The following is a 13422-nucleotide window of genomic DNA, read 5'->3' on the forward strand; positions in this document are numbered from 1 at the left end:
GCCACCTCCAGCCTCAGAGGCAGGATGCCAGTTGCAGGGGAGTAACAGCAGGAGAGAGGGCATGCCCTCAACTCCTGTCTGTGGCTTCCAGCGGCATCTGCTGGGCCACTGTGCGAAAGAGGATGCTAGACTAGATGGGCCTTGGGCCTGATCCAGCAGGGCTATTCTTATGTTCTTAACCTTCTTCCTACCTTGATTTGGATGATTGTGTGAACCAGCCCACTGTCTCAATTAAAACATGAACAAATAGAATCAAGCCCCATGACACATTCTAATTCAACTGGAGTGTAATTTCACACTGGAATCTCACTTTAAAGTACTTTTTTTGACGAATGTAACTTTCAGATCAGCAAGAGTATCCTGGGAGATAGAAATGGACTCCCCCAGATTTCTGAGTGTTGTTGCTGTGACAAACTAAAATGACATTCCCTATGAATATGAATGTTAGGATTTGTCTTTTTTTCTTCATAAATTACTTGATTTTAATTTACCAGAGAGAGAGTTTATGCTCTTATTGCATTTGTTCTTAGTGCCTGTTCTTGTGCAGCCAGTATTAAACCCTCTGTTTCTTTCTTCAAGTTGCCATTCTTAAGCCATTGCCAGGTCTTGGTGATGTCTGATATTCCACTTATATGGTGCAAATATTGACCATGCAGTGGCTTACTTTTCAATTGTTCTGCTCGGTTCTTGACTTGTTCTTTCTTGTAGGCCTGCTTTGTTTCATTGGTGTTGAATAGTTTCGCATTATTGACCATTTTCAGTGCATCTTCTTCACTGTCCTTGATATATTCTTCAAGGCCTCTCTTCTCCTCCTCTACTGTTTGATGGACTTGCAGCATTCCTCTTCCACCTGAGCTGCGAGGGAGGTATAGCCTATCTACATCACTGCGGGGGTGCAGAGCATGATTATTGGTCATGATTTTCCTGGTCTTACGATCTAGCGTCTTCCACCTGAAGACGCTAGCTTTGCCTGGGTCCAGTCTATTATTCCTGCAGTGTATCTGATAACAGGTATAGCCCAGGTGTTTATGGCTTGTATGGTGTTCCTGCCATTGAGTTTGGACTTTGGGATTTTTCTAACTCTCCTGATGTATTCACTTCCAATTTTTCTTTTCACTTCAGTGTGTGCGATGTTATCAGCCTGGAGAATGCCCAAGTATTTGTAATGTTCTTTCTCTTCCAGGTTCTTGATGTTGCTTCCATTGGACAGTTCTGTTCCTTCTGTTTTTCTTATTTTTCCTCTGTTCATTATTAATGCAGCACACTTGTCTAGTCCAAACTCCATTGCTATATCGCTACTGAATATACGGACAGTGTTTAGCAGTGATTCGATTTCTGACTGGGACTTTCCATACAACTTCAGATCGTCCATGTACAGCAGATGGTTTATTTTACTTGATGTTTTCGATGTTTGGTATCCGAGGCCTGTTTTGTTTAGTATTTGTGAAAGTGGAGTCATGGCGTTTACAAACAACAGAGGGGATAGTGAGTAAATAATAATAATAATTTATTTATTTATTTATTTATTTATTATTACATGTATAGACCACAACATCCAAAGGCTCTGGGTGGTGCACAACAAGTTTTACAAGACATAAAACAAACACCATCTAAAACATACTACTTAAAACAATATAAAAACAAGTTTAAAATCATTAAAAACCAATCAAAATACCCTAAAACAATTTTAAAACCTTGGAAGGCCAGACCAAACAAATAGATTTTTAGGGCTCTCTTGAAGGCCAACCATGAGCCCAAACAACGAATTTCTGCTGGAGTGCATTCCATAGCCTAGGAACAGCTACAGAGAAGGCCCGGTTCTAAGTCACCACCAGATGTACTGGTGGTAACTGGAGACAGACCTCTCCAGATGACCTCAACATGAGATGGGGATCACACAGAAGAAGGCACTCTCTAAGGTAACCCAGACACAAGCCATTCAGAGCTTTAAAGGTAATAACCAGCACTTTGTATTTTGCCTGGAAACATATTGGTAGCCAGTGCAACTGTTTAAAAACAGGCATAATACGGTCTCTCTGGGTTACCCCAGAGACCAGTCTGGCTGCCACATTCTGAAGTTTCAGAACTATGTACAAAGGCAGCTCCATGTAGAGTGTGTTGCAATAGTCAAGCCTGGAGGTTATCAGCTGATGCACCACTGTTTTGAGACAATGGACACAGCTGTTGAATCACCCGAAGTTGGTGGAAAGCGCTCCTGGCTGTGTACCTGTTCCTTCTGGGGGAGTGTAAGATCTAACTCATCCCTCCGATTCCAATCCCTCACAATGAGCACCTCCGTCTTGCTTGGAATCAGCTTCAATTTGTTTCCCTCATCCAGCCCATTACTGTCCGTAGGCAGGCATTTAGGGAGTGAATGCCATTTGATGATGATGATGAAGAAGAAGAAGAGGAGGAGGAGGAGGAGAAATAGATTTGAGTGTCATCAACATACTGATAACACCCTGTACCAAATCTCCTGATGACTTCACCCAGCGGTTTCATGTAGATGTTAAAAAGCATGGGTGACAGTTTATATCATTGTTTTGACTATTTGATGTCTTTCTAATCATGAGCAAAATGGCAGACCAGATTGCTTCTGCTCACTTTCTTTTTTTAAAAAAAGTGTGAATTAGCCCTGAATTATTATTATGTAGGAAATAAGAACTTAAATTGTATTTTCCCTATATCAGGCAGGTTGTGGCAAAGCTACTTAATGCTAAGCCCTCAGATGGGGGTGGGGGGGGATTCATTTGAGCATGTTGTTTCAAATCCTGCTTGGCTATTTGGGCGAGGTATCAACATAGGGACACATGCAAATGCTCAAGGAACTCAAGGAACACATGCATGTTCTGTGCCAGGAGCTGCATACATTACCATGCGTACTGGGTATGGAAATCCAACACTGATAATTACATTAATCTTTTGCATATACAGTCCCCAATCCAGCTGGAGATACAAACACACAAATCATTGTGTAGATGTTGTGGACTATTTTACCGCATGTCTGCACAGAAATAAAATTCTCCTTATCACTTGGCAAGATAATACAAGCACTTGGCTTACCAAGTGTTACATGCTCACTGTGCTAAGTTGGCACTTGTAAATGGTCACCTGTCACCACCCAGTATCCTCACTGGATGATGGTGACACAGGATGTCAAGAGAACAGCTAGATAAAAGTAGGTGAGTGTTAAGGAATAATGTGCTTTTAGATCACATTTTGAAAATTGCATTTTTTAAAATATCAGTATGAGAAATGGGAAGGGACAATTTATAATTTTCTCTTACATAGAAACCAAGTTCAGGCTTTGATTTTACTTGATGAGGTTTGCATCATCAAGCTGTTCATATAATTTAAGTCAGTAGAATTTTGTCTTTTGGGTTTTTTAATTTATTCTTTTAAATCATCAGTGGATGTGTTGTATTAGTTTAAATTTGCCAAGGGTGCTGTCTACCAACCACTACCACTGAATGACCTACATTCATTCCTGCTGAGGTTGCTAAGAATTCCCACACAAGCCCTGCTGAATAAAGGTCTGCATAGCAACAGTACTTAGTAGATTTCTCTCCATACAGTAAGCAAATCCCTGCTTCTGACACACCCTTGCTTTTAATTTTGTCTTCTAATCCAATCTAACCAGCTGTAAGTAACTGGTCTCAGTAAATCATTAAGTTGCATCTGTTGCAATTGATTTAATGGAACTGAAACACTGAAGGTTTCCTAGACTAGTTCTTTGAATCTGCCTTTCCCTATTCCCTATTATTATTTAGAAGGAAATGACTATTTGAAGAACATTTATTCAGACCTCTAGACACATTTCCTTTACATCAACTTGTTTTTAACTTGTTTTCAGGAATAGGTATGTGTTTACATTCCACTTCTTGTAAGATAGTCATAAGCCAGTTTTATAATCTGTGCTTCTGCATTGATGTAACTATACAGAATGACCAGGCTTAAACAACTGAACCCACATGCACACATCCCTTCCCTCCTTGACCCCATTTCGGACCCATGGTATTTAAGCCCTGACTTGATAAACCACAACTGTGCAGCTTATGTGAACTGTGGTTTAACTCTAGCTTACAAATCAAGATGTGAAACTGCAGTTTGAACTTGGTTTTGCATTCTGACCTGTAAGCCAGAACCACAGTTCCTAGTTTCACACATTGTGTTAAGTCACAATGCCTATTGGTGTGTAAGGCAAGAAGGAAGTACACTGGTTCAGCTTTCATTCCTGATTGATAAACAGTGTTGTGAATTGGGCAAAGTAATGTCATAAACATGCAAGGATTATTTGGAATCTTACTAATAACTGTGATAGCCACGGACTGTTAATTCTTCACACTGGGCCTTATTATCAGCCTAGTTTGTACTTGCAGATGGTGACTAGTTGTGTAAGCAGACTCCATACACAAAGTTTGGCAGTGCACTGATGGTCAGCTTTTTTTTACAAATAGCAACATGCCATACTCACTTGTGACTATTTTACCATGCATAAATTTAAGTCAGACTGATGAAAAATAGTCAAGCCGGTTTGAAATCTAGCAGGTAAACCCAAAGTGCTTTTCCTCTCCCCATCTTAAGCATTTCTTGTGAGCATGATCTGCTAGTGTGTTCAGTGCTCATTAGTCATGGAGGTGCTTCCATGCCATGAACGCCCATGACTTCCTGGTAGCCTCCAGTCATATTCCCCTTTCACCCATTCTGTTCAATCACCTCACTTCCTAGCTCCATACCACTTATTGACAAAGAACCTGCAAATTTTGGAGCAAAGCTTGCACTCTGCACAACTTTATGAAAATCAGCTAAATTTACATAAATGTTTGCGTCATTTATTACCTCCGAATTTGGGATTGTGTTTTTGCACAGCATATGAACACTCTTGAATAGGGATGTGCACAAACTGGTTTGTGCACTCCTGGGGTCAGGGAAGGTGCCCTTACCTGCCCCGCCGCTTTCCCCAAAAGCGTTGATGCGCAGCTGTCGTGCACCTTCTTGCAGCCCCAGTGAACATCACCACGCAAATGGCCAATGCACATGGTGGAGGAAAAGCGATGGGGCAGGTAAGTGCACCCTCCCTGCCCCTTAAAGGAAGTCTCTCCACCTCCGAACCAGCTCGAGCTCTGGACTTCCGAACTGGTTCGGCACTCCAGAAAAGAAGCGCCAAACCAGTTTGTGCACATCCCTACTCTTGAAGACTATTTCATTTTTGACTATTTTGAAAAAAAAGGTTTTCTGTAACTATATGCCAGCACCTAACTCTTCTTAATCTTTCCTTGTGCTGCTGTTCCAGGTCACATTCACTTGGGTAAGATTAATATCTATTGCTACTGTGTTTGGCATGGTTTATTCTGTGGGAAAGGACATGCCATGGTTTCCTTCCATGTTGCCTAAGATTAAAAACTTGTATTATTTCAACCAGAACATTTTGATTTTTTCAGCATGTTAAAGCACTGTAGAGACGACTAGAGAGCCTGAAGGAAATCTGAGGGGATTCAGGATATTCCCCACATTCTTGATTAGATTAAATCTAGTATGACATAATGAAGGTATTCAGAATATACCTATTCCAGGCAAACAAATCTATTTATTTATATGTGATCTCTCAACTATTGTTATTTTCCAGAGGTTGAATTTTCATGAAACACTTTATAGAATTCTATTTGCCTATAAAATTATGTTTCAGAGGGTGCCACTTTGGAGGTCTGTCGTCATCATTGGCACATGCATTCATGTTGAATGTTGCACCATAGTATTTAGTCAAACAAACCTAATAAGTTTTTATACTGCATCTAAAAGCCAATATTAGGCCTCAGAAGCATGACTAGTACTATTGCAACAGATTTGTATGTTTTAATGTAGGTGGTAGTGTCCATAACGCAGCACTACCCAGCCACAAATGCTTTTCGAACAGTTGTTAATTTAAAATGTTTAAATATGAACAGATGGGTGTATATCTATATGAGACAGCTCCTGGTCTTAAATCCCAGTATAACTGTGACCCTTGGCAAATCTCCATCTGTCCTTACCTCAGATATCCATAAGGAAAAATGGGAATAATAATTGCAGAGTGGCTGAGAGAATTTCTGAGAGAGTTATCTAAAGGAAACAATGACCTGCAGCATTATGATGGTTGAGCTGCATCCTCACATACACTGCTGCAAGCTTTGCCAAAAGCCTATCCAACAGCCAGTCATGCACACAGGGGGAATAATTTTCTCTGCTTTCCAGTCCTTCCAGAAATATTCTTTGGTTCCAGAAATATGTCCCTGAGGGCTGCATGACCATCTGAGAAAATTATCTGGAAGCCAAAAAGTACTTTTGGAAGGAGGGAGGTGTAGTGAAAATCACTCGCCCTTTCCTGTGTGAATGATTTGCTTCATAGCGAGCCTTTGGCTGAGATTTGCAGCACCCTATCTGTGAGGGCAGTCTGCTTCACCCTCATGGCCACAGAACATGTGGGTCAATGTGAAATGTTCCGTGCCACTACTGTGACACTAGTCATGAGTTGGTGTTCACAGTTTATTTGGTAGTTGGAAGAAAAATGCCTTGTTGCAGAACAGAGATATCTTAATTTTCCTAACCTCAATTGTTTGTCATAAGCCCGATTCAGACATTATGATGTAGGCATGTACATCAGGCATAATGTCTGTACACATATATGTGTTGTGTGAATAACTGCATCTGTGTTCATTTTAAATGTGAATCTGGATGCAGGCCCTTCAAATGCATGGTACAGATAGGAAGTGTACTTCTGTACCTGTGTTCAACCTAACATGTGAATGACTGTACCTGTGTACAGATCTGTACCTATGTACACTGTACACTCGTAGGAGTGTTGACATAACGTGTGAATGGGCCTAAAGTCTCTTACATATCAGTGTAGCAAAGTTTATTATTTTGTTTAGAAGCAACTTCTGGTTTAGTCAGTTTCATTCTTTAGGGAAACTTAAAATGCATTTGACTGGGGGGAAAAAAACAATTGCTAAGGAAGGTGGTACAAGAAAGATAACAATATACTTCCCTTTAAGAAGCAAGTTACATGAGCACTCATGTGATTATGTATAATGACTCTAGCAATATTCATTAAAGTCATTCAACTTTTTTTGTATAGGGAAGAAACAAACACAACTATTATCAGATCAGCTTGGATGTTTTGTTTTTCAGACCATGGCATATATGGTTTGTCAAATGTAAACTATTATATTAAACAATTGAAAATAATAATTTACTTATAAGATAAACATTCCCAGTACATAGTGCTGTATCTAATAAGAAGTGAGCTAATAAATAAATGATCAGTTATTACATAAAATATTGGCCCTGTTTGAAGATCCTGTTCTGTTACAAAGCTGCAGATCAGCTTTGTGTGCCAGTCAATAGTCCTCCACTTGAGGATGTTGCAGAAACTCCTTGATGGGTCTTTAGTGTGTCCACAGTTCTTCCAGTTGGAATCTCGTCATCTTCTCTCTCTCTCCCATGTCCTTTTTTTCTTATTGTCCTTTTCTTCACCACAGACTCTCCTCACTCTCTTGTCTACCATGGAATCTTGTTTTAGCCTGTATGCAGTGTACACCTTGCAATACTTTGCAATAGGTCTTTACATATGCACCCGCCATTTTTAACTACTTTCTCAAAAGTAACCACTTGTGCCCCCACAAGTGGTTACTTTTGAGAAAGTAGTTAAAAATGGCGGGGGCAAGGGGGGGGGTTCCAGAATTGTTTTGAACTAGGATAGAGAAGGTGCTGTTAGGGGAACTCAAGCTAGTCTTGTTCTGCCTGAAGTATCTCTTTTCTACTCACTCCACTTCAGTGCTTTTGGCACTGGTGGTGCCTCAACTTCATGTTAGGAACAACCCTCAAAGTTGAGCCATTTAGGTTCCAGCAGCCAAAAGAAACCTATAGGAAGCAATTTTTTCAGTACCCATGTAATGTATGAAACAGAATGGGTTTTAGCAGCAGATCTTTGCTATTCTTTTGGGTATTTTTGATCACTTTGTTGCTTTCATGTCTTATGTAGGTGAGTGCAACCGGTGGCTTTTCACCAAGTCCTGAGTACTAGTAAGCTTCTGACTTAGAACTTAAAGTAGTCTCCAGTTTAAACTTTATGAATGTTGGCTATACTGAAAACCTTTGTATTTTGTGTTTTCTTTTTGCAGTCATTCTATTCGCCATTCCATAAGTATGCCTGCTATGAGGTAAAAGATCAAATGTAATTATTTATGTTAATATAAAAATAAGATGTGATCCTGAGCCTGCAGCTTTTATTCCCATGAATCACTGCACTGAATACATGAAGGCTCACTCAGTCATTTCAAAAAGTATTTTCTTCTCCTTCTGGTGTGTTTTTGTATACACATACTTACAGCATGTAAGTATGTAGTAGCAGCAGTAGTATATACAGTGTGTATGTAAGATTCCACTCAGTTTTTCTCACTTTCCTCTCTGTTTCCATAGAGAGGAAACTCTAGCGTGTAAACTTTCTGTAACTAATGAAATGGCTAATACAGTCATATAAAAGTTAAATGAGCTATTCTGTAAGGGCAGTCTAAAAATCAATCAATCAAACAAACAAATAAATGTTCAATAATTTAAGAACATCTGTCCTATTCCTGCATGTTTGTAGCTTGTAACACCCCCTTTCCCTTCATTCAGAGGCACACGCTCTGGTTGCTGGATTGCATGTTCTCAGCCAGCCTTCATTCATTCCTGTTCTAGCAAAATTGTCTTGAACAAACTTGGACAGGCACAATTGTAAGAGAAGTGATAGTTTTGCTTTTTGTTCTGTTCTTCTAGGAATTCCCCTACATTCAAATCATTTGAAGAAAAGGTGGAGACAACTGTCACAAGCCTGAAGGTATGAATCAAAAGTGGGGTTTGCAGTAGCTAATATTTTGTGTGAAATGTGTAAAAATACAGCAAGGAGGACTGACGCAGTCCACACCTCATCTTATGATCAGCCGTTGATTGTTCCTTCAGTTTCAGGGGATTTTGCATTCAAGTTAGTACATTATTAACCTGATATAACCCTACCTGCAATTTGGTCTCCTTCGGCATTGTTTACCTTAGAAACAGCCTTCTCATCTTTGCACTATTTAAGATCAACCTAAAGCATTTTCCCGACTATATCATCCATGGATATAGTTCATTCACTGCAGACAAGAAATGGTCTTGATGACTGTCCCACAATTGTGGAACTTCCTTCAGCTAAACAGTTATTGAAGTCCAAGCTTGAACACCTTTCAGAAGCACTAAAACTCCATTGCTTTGTACAACTGTTCAAACTGGGGTTAAGCAGTTTCATTGATATATGCTTATAGACTGATGCTTGAACATTCCTTACTCAGTTATCAAAGTGGTTAAGATACATTACAGTTGTTCCTAGTCTTAATAATAAAAATGCAACAATCAGTGACACTAGCAACAAAAATATATTTACTGAGCTAATTAATAGTTGAATTATTACCACTTGGATTTTTAAAATTAATTAAAACAAGTTTTAAAACTAAATAAATATATTAAATTTAGAAAAATTAAGGTACTTCCATGGCAGCTGTGATTTGGTAAACAATTATACTCAGATACAGCTTGATTAGAAAAGTTAATGGGTAGCATCCAAAGTGGCATTTGTGAAAGGTTTCTTGTGTTTGTGGTGCTCCACAAAGTTATGCTGAAGAAGAACCACACAGATGCATGTTGTACAAGAAGTTCCCTATTTGAACAAATAACAGACCTGTAAAGGAATGTGTCCTGAACAGAGGTGAATGTCTGTTGCTGCCCCAAGATTTTGGAATGAGCTCCTTGCTGAAATAAGAGCCTCCCTATCTCTGACAGCACATTTATTCAGCCAAGCTTTTTAATTAGAACTAGCTGGGCTGGGCCTTTCGTTCTCCCCATGCTGCCGCTGTTTCTTTGCCCGCCACATGCCATTGTTTTTGCCCACCTGCTGCCACCTTCTCCCCGTCTGTTGCTGCCGCTTTCCTCTTCCCCTGCCGGCAGCTCGCTTGCAAACTCTTGCGAGAGCTGTCACACATGGGATTAGTGACGGCTATGCCTCAGAGAGAGAGAGAGAGAGAGAATGTATACCAATTTGATTGGATGGATGGGATGGATGGATGGATGGATGGATGGATAAAGTCACACTACATTACCACAACACTTTTTACACTAGTACAAGACTAGTCTGGATGGTACCCACTGAAAATAGGTTGCTTACAAAAGATTATTTTAAGTTGAATCATCAACTTTAGTAGTGGATGAGATACAACTCTGAAATTCAGCATTACTGAATTTCCCTCTGAAGGAGGGAAGTCCTGTGACTCCAACATTCTGAGATAAAGAAAATGTGTATGAAACACACACAAAATGAAAGGGACAAAGAGGGACAAACATCCATGTAATTAAATTTGACACTGGGTATGGTGTTGCAGACTGCCTAAGAGAGAGTTTTCTGGCTTAGTCATTGCTGGCACTTGTGCCAAAGGCAGGTTGGACTTGGTTGAAGAGTCCATGTGCGGAATTGACTGTAGCCTTGCTTTCTGAATGCCACATGGTGGTCTGTTAAAGAACATCCAGTCTTTGTCATGATCAAATATTCAGTGTGAGCCAGCAGAACTTCATATACTGGCTTTTATTTCAGCTGAGGCCTAGCATTATTTTTTAAATTCAATTATGTTAAGTTAACTAGCTTTTCTGTTCCTTCTGCATTATTAAAACATTAGAAATGCAAAATCAGAAGACACGTGATGGCAGGTGGATGGATTCAAAATTTACATTGCATCTTGTTTTACAAATATCTGAACCAACCAGTTCTCTAAATCTGAAAACTGTATACATTTATTATGGGTATACCAAACAGAATTACAGTAGAAATTTAATTGTGTACAAACTGCTGCTGTTTCAATGTTAATGTTAATGTTAATTTAATGTTAACTGCACGTTACCTTTTGTTGAAGTAGGTTTACATGTATAATTCTCAACCTGGCACTAATTTTACAGTATTTCAAAGGGAACCCTTTTGCACATATGTTATTTAATTACCATTTTTTCTGAGGTACAGTACTTACCACTTCAATTATAACCTGATCATGAGTTGGGTGAAACAAAAGAGATATGGATTGATTGATTGATTTATCTATCAAAATAAATAATAAACTCTCTTAGCAATACATTCATCAAGCGCCTGTGCTTAAAATGGTCCCACATATGTATTTGGCTGAGATCAGAAGACAAGCAAGCCGGATCAGTTATTAAAATATAACTTAAATTACTACCCTTGCTTATTTCTTTCAGACAAAAGTCGGAGGTGCAAGCCATAGTGGAGGAAATTTTGAAGAAGTTCTTAGTTCTGCTGCCCATGCCAGTGCCCAGAGTTCTGTTGTAGGCACTCGACTTCCAGAAACAGAAGAAGAGCTTCAGTGCTAGATTGCAAAGGTGTCATTGATTCTCTCCATCCCACTGCTTAGGACCAATTCATGCAAGTAAGACCTCCTCATTTCTGCACAAGATTGCATATGCAAAATTATGATCATAAGGAGAAACATTAATGTGAACTAGACAGTACACAGAGACATCCACGATGATTTCATGATAATACTAGTTGTGAAATTAGTTGTGAAACTAGCTAGCATTACAGAAATGGCTGCTAGTGGTTTCCATAGAATATCTAGGTCATTCTAGCATTTGTCGATGTGGCCATGCACCTATGGTTGCATGGAGGAAATATATAGGTCCTATATGTTTGCACAAGCTGAGTCTTACATCCAGCTTCTACAAGACAAGGTTATATTCTGCTTGGAAAATGGCTCCTACCAATGTTGTACTCTGAGATTTGTCCATATATGTTACATATATTAAATTGTTGGTAATCTGTTCAAATAATGTATTCAAATGGTCACTTTTTGAAATGTTTGCTTTCTCTTTAATTTAATATAGGTGACCAGGTTGTTGTTGCTTCATCTTATTTCCTCCACTTCTACACATGTACCTGCTTCTGGCTTTGATGGTTTTATTTAAAGATCAGCCTGTATTTTTATGAGATATATTCTACAAGCATTATAGTTGTTCCACAGCCTCCACTTGATTCACTGAGAGTTGCTCTCTTGAGAACCTGCTTTCAGTCACACAGCAAAAGTACTCATTTGTTTCCAATAAAATGCTTTTCTTCTGCTAAAGGAGTCTGGCTGTGAAATATTGTTTCTTCACTAGCAAAAAATATAAGAGGTTTGGAGCTTTTGGAAATAAGCTAAGCAGCACTTAGCTGCTATTTTCTGGTAAGAGGGGCTGAGTTTTATTTTTAACACATTTTGTTCAACACCCATCTGTTTTAATTGACCCAACTTTAATGGTGAGCAGCTACGAATATTCAAAGCTTTCTTATAAGCTTGTCTTAATTCATTTTCCCAAGTACATTGCTTTACAGTGCAGGAGAACCCAACCTACACCTTACAAAGGATCAAATATGTTATATTTGGATTGTGAAAGGGGGTGAGATAGCCAAAGAGGGTGGGAATTGTAGGTTTGTTTTTGTATTGTAATAATAAAATGTTTCAATAAACTTTAAAGTTTTTTAAAAAGACAAAAAAATTGGACTCCTCAGGTCGTCTCTTTTCCTAAACTGTTGAGGGAAAGTAGTTGTCACATCTGGCATAGCACCTCCCACTTGTGGTCTGTTTCCTAGGGGCCGGAGGGGAAAGAACCTAGCAATTATGGAGCCAGCGTTGTATAGTGGTTAGAGTGCTGGACTAGGACCGGGGACACCCGAGTTCAAATCCCCATTCAGCCATGAGACTTTCTGGGTGACTCTGGGCCAGTCACTTCTCTCTCGGCCTAACCTACTTCACAGGGTTGTTGTGATGAGAAACTTGTTTGTAGTACACTGCTCTGGGCTCCTTGGAGGAAAAGTGGGATATAGAATGTAAAAAGTAAAAATAGTTGACCTACCATTTCTAGAGATATGAAGACCTTGGGTGAGGGGGGGCGAGGAAGAAGAGAAACAACCAGGTTTCTCCCCTTTTTTTCTGTGTGTGTTGGGGCAGGAGCCACCGCCACCCCCGTTTTCTTTCCAAGTTTTTACATCTCTCACCATTTCACATTTGCAAGAAATCTTATGTGCACTACCTACACTTTAGCAACTTTTTTTCTCCTCATGTTTCCTGTTAGAAAAGAAACAGCACATATTCAACTTGATCCCTACCTTCCTAATCAGAACAGAGTCGGCACTTGCATAGGAGTGATCAGAGGGTACAGGAAACTATCACAAGGGATATTTCTTTCTGGGTGCCACTGCTTTACCTAAAGGACCGATTTGTTAAATCTCTAAGAATAATGCTTTTCAGCATTGCCTCTCCACAAAATCTCCCCATATTTCTTCATACCCCCCCACCCCATAATACTTCTTTCATCAACTACTAACTTCTGCAC

General features: G+C 39.5%; 1 protein-coding gene across 7 annotated transcripts in view; it reads left to right on the forward strand.

Moving 5' to 3' along the window:
* TPD52L1 (TPD52 like 1) overlaps positions 1-12585 on the forward strand; it is a 68516-nt gene extending 55931 nt beyond the window's left edge. For 4 of the 7 annotated variants that reach the window (XM_053284712.1, XM_053284722.1, XM_053284695.1 and 1 more), the window contains 5 exons: positions 5294-5308; positions 8160-8198; positions 8797-8857; positions 11293-11480; positions 11935-12585. In XM_053284712.1, coding sequence (XP_053140687.1) covers positions 5294-5308; positions 8160-8198; positions 8797-8857; positions 11293-11424 — 247 coding nt within the window. In that variant the 3' untranslated portion in view covers positions 11425-11480; positions 11935-12585. The other 3 variants (XM_053284690.1, XM_053284702.1, XM_053284733.1) reach the window with 3 other exon arrangements.
* The last annotated feature ends 837 nt before the right edge of the window (positions 12586-13422 follow it).

This window comes from Hemicordylus capensis, chromosome 1 (genome assembly GCF_027244095.1).
Source record: "Hemicordylus capensis ecotype Gifberg chromosome 1, rHemCap1.1.pri, whole genome shotgun sequence".
NCBI lineage: Eukaryota > Metazoa > Chordata > Lepidosauria > Squamata > Cordylidae > Hemicordylus > Hemicordylus capensis.